Source organism: Oncorhynchus gorbuscha, linkage group LG19, assembly GCF_021184085.1.
Source record: "Oncorhynchus gorbuscha isolate QuinsamMale2020 ecotype Even-year linkage group LG19, OgorEven_v1.0, whole genome shotgun sequence".
NCBI lineage: Eukaryota > Metazoa > Chordata > Actinopteri > Salmoniformes > Salmonidae > Oncorhynchus > Oncorhynchus gorbuscha.
Genome location: NC_060191.1, coordinates 5,013,019 through 5,037,980, shown reverse-complemented (window position 1 = coordinate 5,037,980; position 24,962 = coordinate 5,013,019). Strand labels below are relative to the sequence as shown.

At 42.5% G+C, this 24,962-nt stretch overlaps 2 protein-coding genes across 3 annotated transcripts; both read left to right on the top strand.

Moving 5' to 3' along the window:
* Positions 1–27: 27 nt before the first annotated feature.
* On the top strand, positions 28–14,096 carry LOC124005120 (folliculin-like). Of its 2 annotated transcripts, XM_046314078.1 has the most exons (13): positions 28–246; positions 468–493; positions 2,125–2,328; positions 2,527–2,673; positions 9,603–9,824; positions 10,017–10,183; positions 10,334–10,425; positions 11,590–11,753; positions 11,968–12,081; positions 12,179–12,302; positions 12,513–12,641; positions 12,914–13,016; positions 13,290–14,096. In XM_046314078.1, the coding sequence occupies exons 3-13, from the start codon at positions 2,125–2,127 to the stop codon at positions 13,495–13,497; spliced, it is 1,674 nt and encodes a 557-aa protein (XP_046170034.1). In that variant the 5' UTR covers positions 28–246; positions 468–493; the 3' UTR covers positions 13,498–14,096. The 2 variants fall into 2 exon arrangements, with proteins under 2 accessions (XP_046170034.1, XP_046170033.1); XM_046314077.1 differs by having other exon boundaries at positions 29–493.
* A 3,475-nt stretch (positions 14,097–17,571) lies between these two features.
* LOC124005580 lies at positions 17,572–21,103 on the top strand. Its single transcript, XM_046314977.1, has 5 exons — positions 17,572–18,120; positions 18,504–18,613; positions 18,792–18,863; positions 19,298–19,435; positions 20,075–21,103. The coding sequence occupies exons 1-5, from the start codon at positions 18,108–18,110 to the stop codon at positions 20,444–20,446; spliced, it is 705 nt and encodes a 234-aa protein (XP_046170933.1). The 5' UTR covers positions 17,572–18,107; the 3' UTR covers positions 20,447–21,103.
* The last annotated feature ends 3,859 nt before the right edge of the window (positions 21,104–24,962 follow it).

The following is a 24,962-nucleotide window of genomic DNA, read 5'->3' as shown; positions in this document are numbered from 1 at the left end:
GAACAGGCTTTCTTCTCTTCGTTTAAATAATCGTTTAAATCCTCAAATTAATTGATACTATAATATTTTCTATACTAGGACATTTATAAATTGACGATAGTTTGTTATAATTTATTCCCGAAGAGAGTATACCAAAACTGTGAGTCATCTGTGCGGTCCTCCTGGATCCAAAGCGCGTGACTCCCCTCATCACATGACGACGACTACCACTAACCTAGAGAGCGAGCGTACCAGAGCAGCGAAAAAGTATAAACAAAGGCTAATACAGCAACAAGACTACTTTTGTGAATTAATTAGAAATTAGAACCTGTGTGTGCATTGGCGACTTATTTCCCATGCTTTTAAGAAAAATGATCATGATCTATTTTCGAGACATTTGTTCGTGCTGTGCTAGGGGTTAGCCTTTCATTACATTAATGTATTTTGTGATGTTTTGATGCAATCTGAATACCTGTAATTTGTTGCAGTGATTGTTCACGCTGCTTAAATCAAGGTAAGTGTGTTTGACTTATAGGTTTCCATTTAGAAAGGTTGTAGGAAACTTTCCCCAGCAATTCAATTATGAGATGCATCATCAATGTTTACACTGAATCCAACGACAAAGCATTGACAATAACACACCTCTGATCACCAGTCATCTCTTCCCGGGTCAGGTGTTGGCCGTTCTCTCCCGGTGAAGGTGCTGGCCGTTCTGCAGCTATAGGCCAGGCGAAGCAAATTGTCGACCTCCTATACCCCCGCAAAACTAGAATGGTCCCAGTAAACAAAATGACGTTAAAAAGCCCTCTAACATATTTCTTTTCCTGTCGTTAAAGTTAGGTTTATTTTAGGTTAGGAATGAAAAGTGAAAAGACGTCTTCGGTGGAGTACATACTGTACTGTGCTATTGTACTGTACTGAACTATACTTTCCTATACTGTGCTCTGCTGTATTGTACTGTATTGTACTGTACTGATCTAATCTAAACCAATTGTAGACGTTTATGTTCGGGCCAAATATAGGCTGGTCTGGATCATATGTCTGTGGAGGTTGAAATCAAGCCTGGACGGGACCAAATATCTGTTTATATCTGTCTGTTTGGTTCAGATTTGTTTTGGTCCATGGATGTTGAAATCAAGGCTGGTCCTAAAAATACATTTTTTAAAGATGCCGGTCTGAACAGCACCCAAAGAAGACGTTCAAAAGACATTGGCCCGTGCTTACTGAGGTCTACAGTTTAGGCCCCCATTACATTTTAAGAATGCCCATCCATGTGGTAGGCCTACCTTTTGTAAAACAGGCAATTGCATTGGCTTTATTGATTCCTGTGACTTATAATTTTGTTTCTTTAAGCTCTGAATATCAACTACCCAACTTTATCAGAAGTTGTCCTGAGCCTATATGAAATGAGAATCAATATGTTTACACAGCGGGAAATGCAGAAGTATTTTATTTTTCGCTATGATCATCTCGTCAGAAATGTATGGGTACAAACATGAAGCCACTGATTATCATGACAATTTAGCTCAATGGGTGAAACTCCTAGACAGTAAGTAGGCTTGGGCGGTATCCAGATTGTCACAACTTCGTATGATCCCGTTTGGCTCAGTTGGTAGAGCATGGTACTTGCAACGCCAGGGTTATGATTTTGATTCCCATGGGGGACCAGTATGAACAAATATGAAAATATATGCACTCACTACTGCAAGTTGCTCTAGACTTATTTTATTATTTAACTAGGCAAGTCGGTTAAGAACAAATTCTTATTTACAATGACGGCCAAACCTGGATGACGCTGGGCCAATTGTGCACCGCCCTATGGGACTCCCAATCACGGCCAGTTGTAATACAGCCTGCAATCGAACCAAGGTCCGTAGTGACGCCTCGAGCACTGATATGCAGTGCCATAGACCGCTGCGCCACTCGGGAGCATCTGCAAAAAAAAAAGCTTTTTTAAATACCAACCTTGTGCCATTCCAGGAAATTCAATAATAGCGGCAATACACTGAAATCTGAAGGTTAGCGTGTTGTTGGTACTTCTTGGTCAGTTTAGCTTGGAAAATGCCGCCCTCGTCAATCTGCAACTGAAGGCTGCCGCCTGATCCTGCCTAACGGGTGGGCCGGCCCTGTTCTCTCCCCCTTCAGATGAATGCTCTGGTAGCTCTCTGTCATTTCTGTGAGCTCCATGGCCCCCGGACCTTGTTCTGCACCGAGGCTCTGCACCCCCCGTCCCCCACACCCTCCCAAGCTGGCGCCCCCATACCCGGGGACAGAGAGTCGGACAGAGAGGGAGAGGGACTCACCATGAGGGCAAACAGCTCAGCTACACAGAGAGGAGACATGTGCGAGGTGAGTGGGAGATGTGTGTGATATGAGTGAAGGGCTGAATGGACAGAATAGAAAGGACATTGACTCATTTGTTTTGTCCAATAACTATTCTTTCTGGCCATCTCATTTTCTCTCCCTCTTTCTCACTCACTCTCTCTCACTGTCTCTTACTCACTCACTCTCTCATTCACTCCCTGTCTCTCTCCATCTCTTTGTCAGGGCTGCCGGTCTCTCCCAGCGTCTCACCCTGGCTTCGTCAGTGTGGACAGTGAGACAGGCATCCGGTTCCTCAGCCACCAACACCCCAGACAACCCCAGCTCTTCAGTGTGGTCCGCCAGGCCTGTGTACGGAGCCTCAGCTGTGAGGTAACCACCTGTGTGTTTGTGTATGTGTGAGCGTGTGTGTTGCCATTTGACTTGCATTAAGACTGTTTGTCAATACACAAGCCTTTAGTTAAGGGCGGCAGGTAACCTAGCGGTTAGAGCATTAGGGCTGTAACGAAAAGGTCGCTGGTTCCAATACCCAAGCCGACAAGGTAAAAAAATCTGTCAATGTGCCCTTTAGCAAGGCATTTAACCCTAATTTGGTTGACCCTATAAAACAAGACATTTCACTGCAGCAATCCGTTGTATGTGACAATGTATATCAGGGGTCTCCAACCTTTTCTAGCGTGAGAGCTACTTAAAAAAAAAATGTAAATGTTTTTTTCAAGCTTTCAAATAGGCTTATTCTTCTTCTCTCCCCTGCAACTCTTCCCCGGGTCCTTAGTGCACTACTTTCTATTGTACACTATGTTTTCTGTCAGTATACCTGGTAAAATAATGGTTAAACAACTCTAAGGGGGGGCCCTATAAAATATTTTATATACAGTTGAAGTCGGAAGTTTACATACACTTATGTTGGAGTCATTAAAACTTGTTTTCAACGGCTCCACAAATTTCTTGTTTAGAAACTATAGTTTTGGCACGTGAGTTAGGACATCTACTTTGTGCATGACACAAGTAATTTTTCCAACAATTGTTTACAGACAGATTATTTCACTTATAATTCACTATATCACAATTCCAGTGGGTCAGAAGTTTACATACAGTAAGTTGACTGTGCCTTTTTAAACAGCTTGGAAAATTTCAGAAAGTTATGTCATGGCTTTAGAAGCTTCTGATAGGCTAATTGACATCATTTGAGTCAATTGGAGGTGTACCTGTGGATGTATTTCAAGGCCTACCTTCAAACTCAGTGCCTCTGCTTGACATCATGGGAAAATCAAAAGCAATCAGCTAAGACCTCAGAAAAAATATTGTAGACATCCACAAGTCTGGTTCATCCTTGGGAGCAATTTCCAAATGCCTGAAGGTACCACGTTCATCTGTACAAACAATAGTGCGCAAGTATAAACACCATGGGACCATGCAGTAGTCATACCTCTCAGGAAGGAGATGCGTTCTGTCCCTAGAGATTAACATACTTTGGGGCAAAAAGTGCAAATCAATCCCAGAACAACAGCAAAGGACCTTGTGAAGACGCTGGAGGAAACGGGTACAAAAGTATTAATGTCCACAGTAAAACGAGTCCTATATCGACATAATCTGAAAGGCCGCTCAGCAAGGAAGAAGCCACTGCTCCAAAACTGTTTGGCCATATTATCCATTGTTATGTTTGGAGGAAAAAGGGGGATGCTTGCAAGCCAAAGAACACCATCCTAACTGTGAAGCACGGGGGTGGCAGCATCATGTTGTGGGGGTGCTTTGCTGCAGGAGGGACTGGTGCAATTCACATAATTGATGGCATCATGAGGTAGGACAATTATGTGGCTATATTGAGGTAACATCTCAAGACTTCAGTCAGGAAGTTGAAAGCTTGGTCGCAGATGGGTCTTCCAAATGGACAATGACCCCAAGCATACTTCCAAAGTTGTAGCAAAATGGCTTAAGGACAGCAAAGTCAAGGTATTGGAGAAAATTTGCAGGCAGAACTGAAAAAGCGTGTGCGAACAAGGAGGCCTACAAACCTGACTCAGTTACACCAGCTCTGTCAGGAGGAATGGGACAAAATTCACCAAACTTATTGTGGGACGCTTGGAAGGCTACCTGAAACATTTGACCCAAGTTAATCTATTTAAAGGCAATGCTACCAAATATTAATTGTATGTAAACTTCTGACCCACTGGGAATGTGATGAAAGAAATAAAAGCTGAAATAAATAATTCTCTCTACTATTATTCTGACATTTCACTTTCTTAAAATAAAGTGGTGATCCTAACTGACCTACAACACAAACTTTTACTACGATTAAATGCCAGGAATTGTGAAAAACTGAGTTTAAATGTATTTGGCTAAGGTGTATGTTAACTTCCGATCTTCAACTGTATATTCCCAAATTATGTTCTCAGTTTGAATTTTCACTCTGAAAATTACAATTGTTCATAGAGAAACAATGAAATTGGATGTGCTGAGTCCATGTCAATGCTTAAATCACAGCAGAAGACACTTTTTTGGGGAGGTCTGGAAGAAAGCAAAAAAAACGAATTATTTTGGAGTGTAGTTCCACCTTGCGCCTCTTTGCCCTTTTAATCGTGCATCTAGAGAGTGAGGAATGTGCCGGTCTAGCGATGGTTCTGCGCTGCTGCTGCTCATTTCATGGCAAAGTTTGCAAATAACCAAATAATAGATACAAATGAAAAACTTACTCATGATATACTTCTGCCAGGTAAGCCTACTTTTCAGTTAACATTTAATTGAGAAGGTTTTGGGGGAAGTATCTATCAACCCACGAGATGGTTATCACATCAACTGGCTACACACGGAGTGATGAACAAATGTGTGCACCACACAGACAGACAGGTGCAATATTGCTGGAAATTAAATTTACATTTTAACCAACAGGGCATAACATTTACCTTTTAAACCAACAGGGCATAACATTTACCTTTTAAACCAACAGGGCATAACATTTACTTTTTAAGCCAACAGGGTATAACATTTACTTTTTAAGCCAACAGGGCATAACATTTACTTTTTAAGCCAACAGGGCATAACATTTACTTTTTAAGCCAACAGGGCATAACATTTACTTTTTAAGCCAACAGGGCATAACATTTACTTTTTAAGCCAACGGGGCATAACATTGACTTTTTGTTACGGTAAATGAGTGAAGAGGTGTGGAGTCAGGCGCAGAGAGCAAAAGATGTGGGAAAAACAACACGCTTTAATGTCCCGGAAACATAACATGTACAAAAGTGGAAACACAAATGAACAGAAATATAAACGGACAGCGTGAAACCCAAATGCCAACAAAAATACACTCAAACAACAAAACAGACGAACAAGCCCACACGAAACAGAAGCGGGCTGAACAGACTATATATAACCCTATCCTAACAACCAAACTAGAAACAGGTGCTACCAATTAGACAAAACTAAACGAACACAGAACAACGGATCGGCGATAGCTAGTAGACCGGCGACGACGACCGCCGAGCGCCACCCGAACAAGAAGGGGAGTCACCTTCGGTAATATTCGTGACACTTTTTAAGCCAACAGGGCATAACATTTACCTTTTAAGCCAACAGGGCATAACATTTACTTTTTAAGCCAACAGGGCATAACATTTACTTTTTAAGCCAACAGGGCATAACATTTACTTTTTAAGCCAACAGGGCATAACATTTACTTTTTAAGCCAACAGGGCATAACATTTACTTTTTAAGCCAACAGGGCATAACATTTACTTTTTAAGCCAACGGGGCATAACATTTACTTTTTAAGCCAACGGGGCATAACATTGACTTTTTAAACCAACAGGGCATAGCATTGACTTTTTAAACCAACAGGGCATAGCATTGACTTTTTAAACCAACAGGGCATAGCATTGGCTTTTTAAACCAACGGGGCATAACATTTACTTTTTGGGCCACCAGCCACTGTGGCAGGTAGATAAAAAAAATCTACCAGCCACACAGAATTTTTACCAGACAAAATATTTCCCCCCCGCTAAAATTACACTCAAAAAGAGAGCATGCGACAGGACACTGTACTGTCTACACTCGGTTTGTTGTTTCATTAAAACTTTTTCATTAAATGGATTTTAATCTGACCTAAAGTTTTGTTACTAAGGATTCCACAACGTGGTTAGCCTTTACGGCTGGGACTGTTTGTGTTCCTTTTTTTGTTGCGGGGATTCCGCGAGTGCTAACTGGCTGTATTACAGACACCTGTCGTCGTCGTGGAAAAGACTCATTATTATCTTTTCGTAAAACAACTGTTTGCAGTATAGAGCCAATCTGGATACCAAGCAGATCCTGGGGGAAATCGACGAGTACCAACAGCTTTACGCTATGGAGGAACAACATACCCCTTCGTGGAAAGATCCGACCACCTCACAAATAACTTTAACCCGACAAAAAAATAAAAACAGATTCATCTACAGACACGGACGATTTACTTACCATTGAGGTAGAGGCTAGTGCTCTGGCTGGAATCCATGCAACACTGGACAAGTTGTGTGAGGAGGTAGCAGGGCTGGAATCCATGCAACACTGGACAAGTTGTGTGAGAAGGTAGCAGGGCTGGAATCCATGCAACACTGGACAAGTTGTGTGAGGAGGTAGCAGGGCTGGAATCCATGCAACACTGGACAAGTTGTGTGAGGAGGTAGCAGGGCTGGAATCCATGCAACACTGGACAAGTTGTGTGAGGAGGTAGCAGGGCTGGAATCCATGCAACACTGGACAAGTTGTGTGAGGAGGTAGCAGGGCTGGAATCCATGCAACACTGGACAAGTTGTGTGAGGAGGTAGCAGGGCTGGAGTCCATGCAACACTGGACAAGTTGTGTGAGAAGGTAGCAGGGCTGGAATCCATGCAACACTGGACAAGTTGTGTGAGGAGGTAGCAGGGCTGGAATCTATGCAACACTGGACAAGTTGTGTGAGGAGGTAGCAGGGCTGGAATCCATGCAACACTGGACAAGTTGTGTGAGGAGGTAGCAGGGCTGGAATCCATGCAACACTGGACAAGTTTTGTGAGGAGGTAGCAGGGCTGGAATCCATGCAACACTGGACAAGTTGTGTGAGAAGGTAGCAGGGCTGGAATCCATGCAACACTGGACAAGTTGTGTGAGAAGGTAGCAGGGCTGGGGGGTTCAGACAGAGTGTAATTCTCAAGCTCCAAAGAGAAAACAAGACACTCACAGCCAAAAATACACGATTCCAACATTGATTGTCTACTCAGGAAAAACAGGGTGATGGAGACGCTATTAGACATACAAAGTCGTAGCATGCGTGAAAATATTTATTTTCTGGGATTCCTGAGGACGCATCTAATAATCCAGAGGGCCCGATCAGAGAATTAATGTAATCCGCATTGAAACTTCCTATAGAGACTGTAAACAAGGTAGCTTTCCACCGAGTACACAGGCTTGGAGCTCGGAGCGACAAGACCAAGGGTCCCCGACCGATCATCGCAAAATGTGAATACTACCAACAAAAGGTGCTGATCAAAAGCAGAGGAAGGGAGATAAAGGGACCAAATTCGGTCTCAATGACCAATTTCCAAAGGAGATAAACGGACATCGTAAGATACTGTATCTGGTACAAAGACAACAAAGGATGGATGGTAGGCATGTCTTTATCATTGTGGACAAACTCTTCATAAATGGACAGCTATTCCGAGACAGCTCCATAACACCGTGGCTGTACTAAATTCTACAGGGACTTCAGGTTCTGAAAAACAAGAAGGCTTGAATAGATTGAAATTGTACGTTAAACATCATAGCACAGTTGAAAGAAATGTTTTGCATAGAAACACGAAGTGGGTGACCAGCAGAGATTGATTGGATGGACTGAGGGTTGGGATGTGGAATTGGAGACAAGTGGCAGTGGAGTTGCTGTGTGAGAGAGAGAAAGATGGGATGGACTGAGGGTTGGGATGTGGAATTGGAGACAAGTGGCAGTGGAGTTGCTGTGTGAGAGAGAGAAAGATGGGATGGACTGAGGGTTGGGATGTGGAATTGGAGACAAGTGGCAGTGGAGTTGCTGTGTGAGAGAGAGAAAGATGGTCAAAAGATAAAGGGGGGAAAAAGTCTAAATAAAACATAATGAAAGTACATTTGAATGACACTAAGTGGCAGTGTTTTTACAACTAATGTCGGATTGCCTGAGGCTGATGCCATGCAGGTGTTTGTACACACGCATATACACACACTCTCATTCAAATAAACATATACAAGAACACACACATACATGTAATAGTGCCAGACATGCACACAACATATAAAGTAGGCATTGCTGTTATAATTTCAGTTGTCCTTGATGTCCTTTTGTTTTACATTTTATTTAATTTTTTTAAATTTTGCAATGTTTGCTGTTTTCTTCTGTCTTCCTGTTTTCTCTTTAGTTCATTACCTTGGTTGTTGGTGCATTGGGGGTTCTTGGGGGTGGGGAATGGGGGCGATTGTGAGAGGGGTCTCGAATGGTTGAGGGACAGCTATTGGGGAACTGTGGGGGGGGGGGGATCTTGGAAGGATTGGGTTTCACAAGATTGATCATGAAAAAGGAAACTATGACATATTTTATATCACTATCATGCACACGCACCCTCACACATAAGGATGGCTCTGTTGCGGAAAGACTGATACATGTTTGATAGTGTCTTGATGCTGTATTGTTTGTCCTTCATGTTCTGATACTTTAATGTTACCCCTTCCTTGTGTTTTTTGTAATCAATAATTATATAAATTTAAAAAACACTCAAACAGATTACATGCTTTTTAATGTTTGTAAAACAATAAATGTATTACTAGTAAATTGTTTAATTTCATTATATTAACCAAAATATCACAGATGAGACAAATGTTCACCTGCACCTTTAGGGTAATGTGACTTTAGGCCCTAGTGACTAACCAGCGGTGGGATGATGTAAGTGTTGCGTTGATTAGATGGTAGCTGGGAGCTTGCCGTGTCTGAGTCTACTTGTGAGATTTGTTTGCGGTGGAACACGTGAAAATTGCATGTACTTTCAGAATTGTTTGGGGTGCTACTCATTGGGGGGCTGCGAGCTACTGTGTGATCTACCTGTTGGAGACCCCTGAAATGGCATAGATAGATAGAGACAGACATCACAGGAGGTTGGTGTCACCTTAATTGGGGAGAACGAGCTTGTGGTAATGACTGGAGCGGAATCAGTGGAATGGTATCAAATACATCAAACATGATGTCCAGGTGTTTGATGCCATTCCATTTGCTCTGTTCTTAATGTCTGTAATCCCCTCAGTACCCTCCCTCTCTCATCTGCCTCTAGGTGTGTCCAGGTCGTGAGGGTCCTATCTTCTTTGGGGATGAGCAGCATGGTTTTGTGTTCTCTCACACGTTCTTCATCAAGGACAGCCTGGCCCGGGGCTTTCAGCGGTGGTACAGTATCGTCATGGTAGCCATGGACAGGATCTACCTCATCAACTCCTGGCCCTTCCTGCTGCGCCACCTCAGACTCACGATACAGAGTCTACAGAGCACAGCACTGAAGGTAAGGACACACACACACAACTAACACACCATGTTAAATTAATGGGACATAGATATATACACACATTAAAACACACTTACTATTCATAACGTGGACATAAAACACAAGACAAATAAACACTAACTCTTACTACCAGACAGAATGTTTAACTTCTCTCCCTCTTATTTCTCCCCCTCCCCCTATCCTCTACAGGTGTTTGACAGTGAGCAGTGTGTGTGTCCTCAGAGGGCGGTGAGGATGAACAGCGTGTTCTCTCCTGCTGTCTTCCCCCACCAGAGGAGTGGTAACGCGGCCCGCTCCCTGCCCTCCCTCACCCAGCACACCAACCTCTGGGCCAGCCTACACTCCTCCTTCAGCTGGTGAGATGGCTAACTGTCGCTAACGATCACTAAGGTTACTAATCTAAACGATAGCAGACATACAGTCAACATCAGGGGTGGTCGGGCAGTGTTCTATCTGTCTATCCCAGTTGTTTGATACACTCTCTTGTGTTTTCTCCTCTACTGCAGGTTACTGAAGGCCTGTGGTAGTCGTCTGACAGAGAAGCTGCTGGAGGGAGCTCCCACAGAGGACACACTGGTTCTTATAGAGAGACAGACAGGTACGCACTGGTGCGCATAGAGCGAGGGGAGAACAGACAGACCGGTACGCACTGGTGCTCATAGAGAGACAGACGGGTACGCACTGGTGCTCATAGAGAGACAGACAGGTACGCACTGGTGCTCATAGAGGGACAGACAGGTACGCACTGGTGCTCATAGAGAGACAGACAGGTACGCACTGGTGCTCATAGAGGGACAGACAGGTACGCACTGGTGCTCATAGAGGGACAGACAGGTACGCACTGGTGCTCATAGAGGGACAGACGGGTACGCACTGGTGCTCATAGAGAGACAGACAGGTACGCACTGGTGCTCATAGAGGGACAGACAGGTACGCACTGGTGCTCATAGAGGGACAGACAGGTACGCACTGGTGCTCATAGAGGGACAGACAGGTACGCACTGGTGCTCATAGAGGGACAGACAGGTACGCACTGGTGCTCATAGAGGAACAGACTGGTGCTCACAGACGGTGCGCTGGTGCACTGGTGCTCATAGAGAGACAGACCGGTACGCACTGGTGCTCATAGAGAGACAGACCGGTACGCACTGGTGCTCATAGAGAGACAGACCGGTACGCGCTGGTGCTCATAGAGAGACAGACAGGTATGCGCTGGTGCTCATAGAGAGACAGACAGGTACACGCTGGTGCTCATAGAGAGACAGACATGATAACTCTAGAGGTGGAAGAAACCGTGAGACCAGTTTAACACTAGTCAGAGAGACATATTATCCCATATGGCTCAAGTTAAAAGAAGTGAATAAAAAGGGTGTGATCTGATATCAGGGTAAAGCGTTCCTGACAGCATTATCATGAGAAGGCATGTGTTTGCCCAGAGTGGAACAGGAGTCCGTGTTTAACACGGTTAGACCACGAGGACAGAGAGCTACGATGTGACTCACTCAACCATATCAAACTAATTCCATTCCGATTACCATTCTTGGGCCAAAAATGTTTCCATTGCTCCCCCGTGTTCAGCTTTGATATTGCAAGTCACTATGACACTTGAATACTTCCAATCAGGAAAATAGTTGCAATTGTTACTTTGTTCACTATCCTGACTAAATCAATTTAAATAAAATAACAGTATATATATCTTGGAATAAGTCCCGATATTGGGTGTTTTGTATGTCTTTTTAACAATGTCCTGTTGTCTTCTCAGAGCAAGAGGAGGAAATGAGTTGCTGGGAAGGAGCAGAAGGGGGCGGGTCTAGACCCCAGTGCCACCAATCGGAGAGCGAGCTGTACAGAGACTTCTTGTTTGACGAGGGGAAAGCAGAGGGGTATCCTGGTCCAAAGTTCAGGTCCTTGAGACATTTAAGACAGGTAAACATTGGTGTGCCTTTCTCCATACCACATTATGAACACTTTCATTTCTAGCACATCATACGCCATACTTAATTCTGTTAACCACTTGGTTTCAAAATAAACAACTTTGTGAGCCAATTGGTTATAGAGGGAAACCAATATCCTCTTATTTTGTGAATGCATGTCTTGTCTGTTTCCTTGTGGTGATATCTGTTATCTGATTGGTACACAGGTGCTCGGGACCACTGATTTCCGCCAGCTAGCATGGCACGTGCTCATGGGAAATCAGGTCATATTGAGAGGAGCTGACCCAGGGCTCATCCATTCAGCATTCACCATGTTGAAGGTCATCCAATCAAAAGTTTACTCATTGTATCCCCCTTTAAAGAATATTCCTCCTAACATTCTTTGCTAATCACATGGTTTGGTATATATCCCATCAGGCCTTGCTCCCGGTGGGCTGTGTCCGCTCTGTGACGTACAGCGCCCAGTATGAGGAAGCATACCGATGTAACTTCCTGGGCCTCAGCCCTGACGTGCCCATCCCCACACACGTCAGCTCCTCAGGTACACAAACCCAGAATGCATCACTCTGGTTACTGCTTGATTTGGAGGTCTGCTTATAATCGCAATTACATATGATAGTAATATGCTAATAATAAAATACTGTATGATAATGATATTAGTTATAAGTGCGAACAGAACAAATAACAAATAAAAGGTTTTGAATCCTAAAATACCCATAAAATATGTCCATCTTGCTGTATCCCTTCCCAGAGTTCTCAGTGTTGGTGGATGTGGTCAGTCTGGAGAGGGGTTCTCTGTACTCTGCTGCTTGTGGTGAAGACATCCTCTCACTCTATCAGTTCAACATCAGCAGTACCAACTCACAGCCTACAGATAAAGGTGAGGATAGACCCCATCTGGACAATATACTATATACATCATCAACATGAAGGTATACATTATACATGTCTTCTTCAAGGCACCTCTAGTTGCTAACAATCATGGCAAAGGTCAAAGAGATGGAATTAGTCATGTGAAATTTCCCTCCATTAACTTTACAGTTTCAATCTATTGACCTGCATCTCTCGTGCTCTCTCCCTGTCTCTCTTCACCCCTATCACTCCCCCTCCCTTACTTTCTATCCTTTTCTCTCTTCCCCCCACCCCTCTCAGGTCCCACGTTGTTGAATAAGATCGAGGTGGCGTTGTCCAATGAGAACCTGTCAGTGGACGTGGTCTCTCACTGTCTGCTGTGTCTGAAGGAGGAGTGGATGAAGTGAGTAACAACAACCCCTCTTTCCCTCAACTTTGAAGTTTCATTTCTTTGGCTTTTTTTAAACAGAGGTATGTAGGTATGCAACTGTAGATAGTGGGGCATTAAAGAGTCAAACAAGTCCCCCTATGAAACCCCCCAAAGCCCCAGCCTTGGCTGTGCAGTACAGGATGATGTGGAATGCTTAATGTAGTCCAGAATCATTGGGAAATTCCAATAACTCCTCTCCCTCCCACTTCTATCCATACCCCCCCCCCTACCCTTTCAATTCCTTAGTAAAGTGAAGGTGCTGTTTAAGTTCTCCAAGGTAGATGGGCGTGGGAGGGAGGACACCCAGAAGGTGTTGGCCCTGCTGGGTGCCACGGGGCCTGGAGAGGAGGACAACGTCAGGCTGCTCAAGTTCTGGATGACGGGACTCAGCAAGACCTACAAGAGCCATCTGATGACCGCTGTCAGAGGAGGGGAGAGGCCCCTTAGCCAGTGAGAGAGCAGTGGAGGAGAAGATGGGAGGTAGTGGGAGAGACCATACAGCTGGAGTGTAATATACTGTATCTCAGTATAGGAGGCTGGTGGGAGGAGGTATAGGAGGGTGGGCTCATTGTAATGGCTGGAATGGATTAAATGGAACGGAATCAAACGTGATTTCCATATGTTTGACACTGTTCCATTTATACCTTTCCAGCCATTACAATGAGCCCTTGCTATAGCTCCTCCTACCAGCCTCCTCTGCATGCACCTACTACTGTATTTGGACAGACAGAGAGAAAGGGAAAGAAAACAAGTGTGAATGAGTGAGTAGTGACAGATAGACTGACTGAGGGATATGTTTGTGTCCAGGTGCTGACTTGATTGAAATCCATCCTTCACAATAAAGAACAAAAAGCCACTTCATGGGTCAGTTTTAAATTAATAATTTATTCAGATACAGTAATTAGTATCTGTTTTTTTTTTATTAATCAAAGGGAATTATTATAGAACACTATCCACAATTTTATGTCTAACTTATCATACAAGTTTCAATAGTTTGTTAACACATTGTACAGAGATATTCAAATAAAATAACTGCTTGAGCTGAAACTGAAATATTGGTGTGGCATTCATCCTTTTTCCCAACTGGCACCATCTTCTGGAGAATCATTAAATCTAAGAAAGATGGGAGAAGAAAAAGAGAAAAAAACTTGTGTCCTTTGCCAGTTCCCTCACATGCTTTTTTTACAATGAGTGGCTGTCAGCCAAGAGACCTCAAGTGGTGTAAAACAACAGTTCTAGGTCGTCGGGTGACACGCAAAACCCTTGCATAACAAGCTCTCAGTCCCTCAACTTATCATTGTGTTGTACACTACCACATCAGCAGGGGGCTTCTTCACTAACAAGCTAGTAACTCATTATTAAAACTAAATTGTTGTTTTTGCAGTTATTTGATCCCTTTCAGAAGACTTTTGGTGAATTCTGCAGACTTGTAAAATCCACTGGCACGAGGCTTTGTTTTTATTATTTTTACCTTGTATGTGCACTACCACTCAAACGTTTGGACACACCTACTCATTCAAGGGTTTTTCTTTATTATGACAAATGATGAAATATAGATTTTAGATTCTTCAAAGTGGCCACCCTTTGCCTTGATAACAGATATGCACACTCTTGGCATTCTCTCAACCAGCTTCACCTGGAATGCTTTTCCAACAGTCTTGAAGGAGTTCCCACATATGGTGAGCACTTGTTAGCTGCTTTTCCTTCACTCTGTAGTCCAACTCATCGCAAACCATCTCAATTGGGTTTAGGTTGGATGATTGTGGAGGCGAGGTCATTGATGCAGCACTCCATCACTTTCCTCCTTGGTCAAATAACTTACACAGCCTGGAGGTGTGTTGGGTCATTTTCCTGTTGAAAAACAAATGATAGTCCCACTAAGCGCAAACCAGATGGGATGGTGTATCGCTGCAGAATGCTGTGGTAGCCATTCTGGTTAAGTTTGCCTTCAATTCTTACAAAGACACAGCGGTTGGAAACAAAAATCTAAAATCTGGACTCATCAGACCAAAGGACAGATTTCCACCATTGCTCGGGTTTCTTGGTCCAAGCAAGTCTCTTCTTATTGGTGTCCTTTAGTAGTGGTTTTGTTACAGTAATTTGACCATGAAGGCCTGATTCACGCAGTCTCCTCTGAACAGTTGATGTTGAGATGTGTCTGTTACTTGAACTGTGAGGTGCAATCTGAGGTGAAGTTAGTTGCCAATGAGAGCCATAGAGCTTGGTGGTTTTTGCGACTGCACTTGCAGAAACTTTCAATGTTATTGACATTTTCCCGGATTGACTGACCTTCATGTTTTAAAGTAATGATGGACTGTAATTTCTCTTTGCTTATTTGAGTTGTTCCTGCCATAATATGGACTTAGTATTTTACCAAGTACCACCCCTAACTTGTCACAACACAACTGATTGGCTCAAATGCATTAAGAAGGAAAGAAATTCCATAAATTAACTTTTAACAAGGTACACCTGTTAATTGAAATGCATTCCAGGTGACAACCTCAAGAAGCCAGTTGAGAGAATGTCAAGAGTATGTGTGCAAAGCTGCCATTAAAGCAAAGGGTGGCTACTTTGAATAATCTCAAATATAAAATATATTTTGATTTGTTTAACACTTTTTTGGTTACTACATGATTCCATACGTGTTATTTCATAGTTTTGATGTCTTCAGTGTTATTTGACAATGTAGAAAATAGTAAAAATAAAGAAAAACACTGAAATTAGTAGGTGTCCAAACTTCTGACAGGTACTGTATATAATGATTGTGCAAATTACTGCATATTAAAACATACATTTTTGTGTACTTTCTACTTATAGTTCTTAAAAATAGTGGGAGAAATTTGAGAGCTTGTTTTCTATTTATTTTTTATAGATGGTATGTACCAGTGAATCATACTTACTTAAAGGGTGTTTCCAACACAGAACAAAGGAATACAGTTGGTTACACATGACCATTGATTTGATATTGTAAACTGTAGGATATCCCGCTGGTGGAACGTTAGGTCTTATAATATAGTAGGGTAGACAGTAAAACAAAGTTACAGACGCAGAAATATCATACCCCCAAGATATGCTAACCTCTCACCGTTACAATAACATGGGAGGTTAGTATTTTATATCATCCCCCCAAGAGATGCTAACCTCTCACCATTACAATAACATGGGAGGTTAGCATTTTATATCATACCCCCAAGACATGCTAACCTCTCACCATTACAATAACATGGGAGGTTAGCATTTTATATCATACCCCCAAGAGATGCTAACCTCTCACCATTACAATAACATGGGAGGTTAGCATTTTAGCATTGCAGTTTAACCTCATATTCATTGTATAATTTCAAATCCAAAGTGCTGAGGTACAGAACCAAAATAATTTTAATTTAATTTAAAAAATGTTTCGCTGTCTCAATAATTACAGAGGGCACTGTATATACACTCTGGGTAGAAGCTCTTAGACACAGATCTCGGACCATCTTATCCTTCCCACTTCTGAACCATAAAGGAAGAATTTGCTAAACTGACCTGAGATCATCCTACTGCCCTATGCAGAGGACTGAGGTGAAAAGAGTTAGGACTGATGGTGCCTCTGGGAGGCTGAAGAATGTTGGTCTGTTGGACTGCAGAACTCGGTCTTCCTTTTCCCTTTGGACCTCTAGAACATTCACTGTTTCTCTTGGCCCATGTTCAAAATGGAAGTGACACAAGAAATAGTACTACAACAATGACTTCGTAAAACCTGAACATGACAATGTACTAATTGATCTACTTCTGATCCCCACTCACTTTCTCAATAGTAGTTTGTCATAACAAAAATATCACTTGAAATAATAAACGAGTGTACCACAAACTAAAGTGCTATCAAAATGTGAGGAAGTATCTAAGCCTCCAAACTAGGATTCTAAACTTTTCCACTTCAAATAAACTGTCATTTTTTGTTATTCATTTATTTTTTATTTTTGAGAAGGAACATCAGCTTCACTGTCATGATTATTATTGACTTTGCACACTTGAATGACTTGCAGCGTAAGTCAGTCAGTGTTGCAATCTTTTTAGCCTAAAAAAATACAAGATAATTGTTGATGTATGAGATTCCCTCTGTGTGGTGACTCAACAGGATGAGTATTACTAACTGGCTCACTGGAGACAAGGAGGCATGCACACAAGCTCATGGGTGTGGGAGGTGGATTGAAAACATATGGCATGACTTAAACCTTCTGAGGCCTCATTTGGATTGGGGGTGGGGGGGCAGAGAGAGGGAGAGAGAAAGTGAGAGAGAGGAACTTTTGTGAGTGTAATGTTTACTGTTTATTTTGTATTTTTTATTTCACTTTTGTTTATATATTTCACTTGCTTTGACAATGTAAACATTTGTTTCCCATGCCAATAAAGCCCATTGAATTTAATTTCATTGAATTAAGAGGGAGAGGGGCTTGGTCAGTCAATAGGGACGTGAAATGACTGGTGGTGGGAGGGGCTGAGAGATTTACAGGGAGCAGATATCAAGCACTTTCACTTTCAGGCTAGCCTCTGTCTGAGCTCACACAGACAGACTGCCCAGAGGGCGAGAGAGAGAGATAGCGGGTCTGTTTCCCCCACTCTGTCCATTAGCCAATTTAAAGGGTGAGCAGAGAGTGAGGTCTGTAATATACTGGGTCAACAGGGAAAGAGAAGGAAAGGTTTGACGGGCTGAGAGGTCGGAAAATCCAAAGTGAGAGCGCAGTGCAGATTGCGTGAGAGAGAGAAGGGGGTGAAAAGATTTGGAAAGTACCCGGGAGACAAAAGGAGGAATTCTAAAAGACAGGTCAACGAAGCTGGAGTCTCAACAGTAGAGGAAAAAGAAGACTCAGAGCTCTCTCTCTCTCTCTCTCTCTCTCTCTCTCTCTCTCTCTCTCTCTCTCTCTCTCTCTCTCTCTCTCTCTCTCTCTCTCTCTCTGTGTCACACACTTGAAGGAACCGCTGAGGAAACTTTGCCTAGTCAGACCAAAGGACTTATTTGATCTGCGTATTGCATGCTTTCAACCACAGACATGGAGAAGTGGCCTTTCTCATGAAGATAAAAGGATGTTACGATCAGGTAAGAGGAATTCAGTGATTACATCAATTCAGAATATGCTAAAGTTAATTGATTGATTCGTGGATTTGTATTTGTTTGATTAATTTGACCACATTACCATTGTACTGTAATTCATATAGTGGTTCTGTAATTTAGGTTTGTTGTTAATTTTCGCAAGTTAACATGAAGTCATGATGTTTCTCATTAACCACATGGGCAGGACACAGAAATGTTCCATCCATTAACCTGCTGCATCTCTCTCTCTCTCTCTCTCTCTCTCTCTCTCTCTCTCTCTCTCTCTCTCTCTCTCTCTCTCTCTCTCTCTCTCTCTCTCTCTCTCTCTCTCTCTCTCTCTCTCTCTCTCTCTCTCTCTCTCTCTCTCTACTTCGATCTCTCTCACACAGTTTTACTGTTGCTATCAATATTGACAGTCCAAGGTAGTGGATGTGATGACTTTTTGAGGGAGGTTGTCAAGAATCTTCAAACCACCCTTAACTCAGACCACGCTGGATTTGTGAGTTGAACGTTGTGGCTATCCTTTTGTACCTGCGTGCACCCTGAGTAATGACAGTGGTTTAAACAAATATGCGTTCACTTCCTAGTGGTTACATGTTTTATCAATTTGATGTTTTGTCTATTGACATAGATACTCTTGTGAATACTGTGATTCCTGAACCCGTTTTTCCTCCAAGCGTAAGGTGTTCCCTAAAGACTATTGGATTTCACACCACTACAATGTCAACCTGCTGTGCAACACTGATCCGGTGAGGCACCATCTATTGATTAAATGACACCATTTTACTAAATGATTTATTCTCGTGTTTTATACAAACATGTCACACTTAGTGTATCTGCTATGTCTATCATTAAATCCTTAATTCTGATTCTCTGTTGAGCAATGCAGGAGGACCGGGATGGTATCAAAAATACAGTATCAAACACTGGTTTTCCATGTGTTTGACGCAATGCCATTCGCTCCCTTCCAAACATTATTATGAGCTATCCTCCCCTCGGCTGCCTCCACTGGTTCCAGTACTCTAAAGTCTAAATTTGTGTTGTTGTCAGCATTACTGGGCAGGATAATCAATAACCTCTGATTAGCACAATGATGATCAGCTCTGTGTTGTGCTCCGTTTATTCAAATCATCAGCGTAACCTCTGTGTCTAAAATCCTACTTCTGCCTTGCTGCCCCTCCAGTGTTGTGTGTTCCGAGCTGCGACTGTTCTCTCTGACTCCTGGCTCCAGCTCCGCAGCCAGCTGTGGCCAGAGCACCATAGCTTTGAATTCATCTCCAACCTTATACAAGCCCTGGGTGGCAGGGGTATGACAAAAGGGGTAGGTATAACTTTACAATGTCGTGGACATACTCTAGTCATTGTCGCGGGAAGTATGGGTGCTGCAGCACCCCCCTACTAAAGTAAAGTCCTTTACTAGTCAAGTATTAGCGAAACAATATAGCTGTCTGTATTGCCAGCAAAACTGTCTTCCCCCAAACTACTTCCCGAGGCTATGACTCTAGTAGTCTATATGAACTGTTTTGGATAAGAGAGTGTACTGTAGGTTGCCAGTGGGGGTGAACAAGTAGCAGCATGTACTCAAAAGAGACGGGCACAGCAGCCTTAAACATTTTGGACTAAGTACTGTAAAAATAAAACAACTGTGCCCCTGCAAATGCAACAAAACACTTTAAAGATGCCTTGTTGTTATAGTAAATGAATGACAGAAAAGGGCTAAAACAGGGAAGAATAACATTTTTTTTCCTGACCATGTGGCTTGACTATGCTATAATCAGTGCATAGTTTTCCTGTTCAGGTCACCTATAATGTACGCAATGTATATCACAGAGGTTAACTCCCCAGAGAACTGGCTATCAATCAATGACAGTGCTTCCACTGTATGTTTGTTTAATAACAACTCCTCTCCTTATCCTTATCCCCCTTTCCTCTCCTCCCTTATCACATCCCTCTCTCACAGAGATTTGAGGATCCTGACCCTTCAGTTCTTCCCTCTGTCTCCTCCTCTCCAGAGAAACTTCTCAACTTCACTTCATCTGTTTTCTCCAAATGGCTGGAGCTGGGTTGCTCGACCCCGGTGGACACTTGTCCCTTCCCCACTCTGGCCTCTCCGGCTGGGGAAGAAGAAAGGGCAGCTCTGGAAAGGAAAAAAGTGAGGTCATTAACCACACGAGCAGTTCACATGCAACACAGGGAGAATGAAGGGGAAACAGAGATGAGGTTAAACACACCTCCACCAACCAATAGGAGCCCAACATCCAAAGGTGGGCTCCTATTAGTTCTTTCTGGGTCTTTGTTTTTTTATCTTTATTTAACTAGGCAAGTCAATTAAGAACAAATTCTTATTTACAATGACAGCTTACATTGGAGCCTCCTGTTATGTGGACTGCCCTGGATGCTACTGTAGAGTGGTTGCTATAGTTACTGAAGTGGATCTCTTCAATGGCGCACACAAAATGCAAGAAATAAAATAAATAAGATTCCCTGTTTTTGAAAGAATACATCCTTTTCTTTTTGCAATGTGTTTTGGAGCACTGGTTGGCTTTTTCTTCTCAATCTGTCCATTCTAGCAGTTCTAATACAGTAAGCTTTGTCAATCAAGTGACTGTCATGCACATGTCATTGTTGCACTGAAAGTACAACTGCAGTCAAGATTATGTATAGAATAACAACCTTTTAATTTACCGTCTGCACACCAGAGTTCTATTATCGCCATAAGAAACCATTACGTACCTATACAACATAGCCATATGTATAAAAAGCCATATTTTATGCTAGCTAACTAAACACTAACAAGTGTTTTATATTGAGCAAGCTACAGCACATAAATTATTGTTCAATATTTCTGATCAAATTCATATGATGTTTACAATGCAGTGGAATGTGAATATTTGTTTGTTTGTCTGTTGGTCTTCAATTAATGTTTTTTTTTTCTTCTATGAACTTTTGTACATACTACATCTTGTAAATAAAAACCATGCAGCCGTTATGGGTTTCTCTGATGTAGTCTTGTGTAGAGATCCCCGAGTGCTGACTGTTACCATCCCCAGTGTGGGGAGTATTGTGCAATTGCTGCAGAGCTGCACTGTTGTCTGATTCTCAACAACTATCCTTTTTCTTTCTGTCTCCTACAGGAAGACTTCTGTTAAAAGTAATGTAGTTCAATATAATTTTTATGTCTGGAGTTACTGGGTAGGCCTACAACTGAACCAAATCACACACATCAGGTATATGTACAGTTGAAGTCGGAGGTTTACATACATTTAGGTTGCAGTCATTAAAGCTTGTTTTTCAACCCCTTCTCAAATTTCTTGTTAACAAACTATAGTTTTGGCAAGTCAGTTAGGACATCTACTTTGTGCATGACACAAGTAATTTTTCCAACAATTGTTTACAGACAGATTATTTCACTTATAATTCACTGTATCACAATTCCAATGGGTCAGAAGTTTACATAAACTAAGTTGACTGTGCCTTTACATCTTGGAAAATTCCAGAAAAATATGTCATGGCTTTAGAAGCTTCTGATTTCAAGGCCTACCTTCAAACTCAGTGCCTCTTTGCTTGACATCATGGGAAAATCAAAAGAAATCAGCCAAAACATTGTAGACCTCCACAAGTCTGGTTCATCCTTAGGAGTCATTTCCAAACGCCTGAAGGTACCCCGTCCATCTGTACAAACAATAGTATGCAAGTATAAACACCATGGGACCACACAGCCGTCATACCACTCAGGAAGGAGACGCGTTCTGTCTCCTAAAAATCAATCCCAGAACAACAGCAAAGGACCTTGTGAAGATGCTGGAGGAAACAAGTAGAAAGTATCTATATCCACAGTAAAACAAGTCCTATATCGACATAACCTGAAAGGCCGCTAAGCAAGGAAGAAGCCACTGCTCCAAAACCGCCATAAAAAAACCAGACTACGGTTTGCAACTGCACGTGGGGACAAAGATCATACTTTTTGGAGAAATGTCCTCTGGTGTGATTAAACAAAAATAGAACTGTTTGGCCATAATGACCATCATTATGTTTGGAGGAAAAAGGGGGAGGTGTCACGACTCCTACTGAAGGTGGCTCCCCTTCCTGTTCGGGTGGCGGTCGTCGTCACCGGCCTACTAGCTGCCACTGATCCTTTTTCCTCCCCCTTGTCTGTTTATAAGTTACACCTGTGTTAAGTTAGGTTAATTGGTGGGGCTTTATTATCCAGCCGGCCTGCCTGCGGGATTGTTTTATGTGTTCTCTTGTGCACGCCTGTAAGTCACGGTGTTGCGTGTACGTGTGTTGTTCGGGACTGTTTAGTTACCCTGTGTTTTGGGGCATTTGTTTGAGTGGTGTCGTTTTCACCTGTATGGTGAATAAAGAAGTATCGCTACTCTGAATTCTCTGTTTCCTGTGTCTGACTTCTTCCTCCACTCCATCCCGGGCATTACAAGAGGCTTGCAAGCCGAAGAACACCATCACAACCGTGAAGCACGGGGGTGACAGCATCATGTTGTGGAGGTGCTTTGCTGCATTAGGGTCTGGTGCACTTCACAAAATAGATGGCATCATGAGGATGGAAAATTATGTGGAAATATTGAAGCAAAATCTCAAGACTTCCGTCAGGAAGTTAAAGCTTGGCTGCAAATGGGTCTTTCAAATGGACAAATACTTCCGAAGTTGTGGCAAAATGGCTTAAGGACAGCAAAGTCAAGGTATTGGAGTGGCCATCACAAAGCCCTGACCTCAATCCAATATAAAATGTGTGGGCAGAACTGAGAAAGTGTGCGCGAGCAATGAGGCCTACAAATGAGGCCTGTGACTCAGTTACACCAGCTCTGTCAGGTGGAATGGGTCAAAATTCACCCAACTTATTGTGGGAAGCTTGTGGAATGCTACCCGAAACATTTGACCCAAGTTATACAATTTAAAGGCAATGTCTAAAGTGTGTGTGTGCTTGTGCATGCTAATTGAGTGTATGTAAACTTCTGACCCACTGGGAATGTGATGAAAGAAATCAAATCTGAATTCTCTCTACTATTATTCTGATGTATGTAAACTTCTGACTTCAACTGTATGTATGCCAATACATGCACACACCCTGACACATCCATGCATGCACAAGCACACACACACCTTAGACAGAACCCTTGCTTACTCTTTGATACAAAAAGAAGGGGACCCTTTTTTTCCTGCTGTTTAAGACAGAACTTCCATTAAAGTCAGCCAGGTGCTTTCTTTAATGCACACAAACTTTAAAAAGCAAGGCTCAGAGACCGACAACAATACCCCCAAGGCATGTCTCACTTCCTTTTGTAAATGTAGTGGCAGCAAAATGAGCATCAGCCTTTCTGAGAAACTATGATAAACCTCTGCTGACACAGCTGAGAGAGAGACACAGTTGAGAGAGAGACACAGTTGAGAGACAGAGACACAGTTGAGAGAGCGAGAAAGAGAGAGAGAGAGAGAATGTTGCATAACATCAAATCAGACAGTGAGATTCAAACAAACAGATGCACACAGATAATGTTTGCTGTTCTATTATGAGGAGAGGACAACCACAGAGAGGCCAGAGAGAGAGCTTTCAGTTATTTTTTCTGTTTTAATTAACTGCTTCATAGCCCCGGGTGTTGGGAAATAACATAAGACAGCAAAAATACACATTTCCTATGCAAATTTGAAAATAAAGTTGTGTAGGGCCAAGGGACTTCAGGGGGACTGCAGTAAATACCATGGAGATAGATAGAGGACTCGTCTTTGTATCTGTGCAGTTATAGCGTCTCTGACAGCATGGGCAGCACCATTGAGGCAATCTCCATTTTGAAATAGTGAATTTTTTCTTCATGGTTGACTTATCCCTCCTGATGATCTGGTTGACCATTACTTCAACAGGGTCACCAGGTGGGATAATCAAGTGAAGTTGGAAGACCCACCCAGTTGACTACATTAGAGAGAGGTAGGGGGTGGCAGGTAGCCTAGTGGTTAGAGCATTGGGCCAGTAACCGAAAGGTTGCCAGATCGAATCACCGAGCTGACATAGTAAAAATCTGTCTATCTACCCTTGAACAAGGAAGTTAACCCCTAGGCTGTCATTGTAAATAAGATTTTGTTCTTAACTGACTTGCCTAGTTAAATAATAGTAATGTGTCTTCTTGTAGGCATTAACTCCGCCATGGTTAGTTGGACAAAGCCTATGGGAAAATTAATGGAGTTTTGGAGGATTTTTGTATAAATGCCGAAAATAAGGTCTGTGGTTTTCATCAGCTAACGGCACTTTTTGTGAATTTTGAAGCATTTATGTAATCAAAAACACACTTAAAGCACATAAAAGGCTTCATAATTCATAAAGGTCATGTTAACTGACTGATATTATTTCATAGAACAAAAAGTATAAGATCTCTGATCTTCAAAGCTTGTGTTAACCTTATTTTCGGCATTTATTACAAAACCTTATCCTTTCCCCATTAATTTTTCCCAATAGAAATGGCTCAAGGAATCTGGGGCAACTCATTTCTGTTTTTGAGGACTACAAGCTGCCGAGCTCCATAGCGCTGCCTATGTTAATAATATGACCTTTTGGCCACTAGAAGTGTCATGTTTTGTCTTATATCATCTTGTCATTTTGCTTTTCCTTCTGTTCGTTTTCCCCCTGCTGGTCTTTTTAGGTTCGTTCCCCTTTTTCTCTCTCCCTTCCTCTCTCTCTTCTCTCTATCATTCCGTTCCTGCTCCCAGCTGTTCCTATTCCCCTAATCAATCATTTAGTCTTCCCACACCTGTTCCTTATCTTTTCCCCTGATTAGAGTCCCTATTTCTTCCCTTGTTTTCCCTTCCTGTCCTGTCGGATCCTTGTCTATTGTTCACCGTGC

What these genes read in the sequence shown, in the direction of transcription:
- LOC124005120 (XM_046314078.1), top strand. Translation starts at nt 2,125, where the DNA reads ATGAATGCTCTGGTAGCTCTCTGTCATTTCTGTGAGCTCCATGGCCCC. An exon ending in TACGGAGCCTCAGCTGTGAG is followed by an intron (nt 2,674 to 9,602) that starts GTAACCACCTGT and finishes ATCTGCCTCTAG; the next exon opens with GTGTGTCCAGGTCGTGAGGG. An exon ending in CTACACTCCTCCTTCAGCTG is followed by an intron (nt 10,184 to 10,333) that starts GTGAGATGGCTA and finishes CCTCTACTGCAG; the next exon opens with GTTACTGAAGGCCTGTGGTA.
- LOC124005580 (XM_046314977.1), top strand. An exon ending in TGCTGTGCAACACTGATCCG is followed by an intron (nt 18,864 to 19,297) that starts GTGAGGCACCAT and finishes CTGCCCCTCCAG; the next exon opens with TGTTGTGTGTTCCGAGCTGC. An exon ending in GCAGGGGTATGACAAAAGGG is followed by an intron (nt 19,436 to 20,074) that starts GTAGGTATAACT and finishes CCTCTCTCACAG; the next exon opens with AGATTTGAGGATCCTGACCC.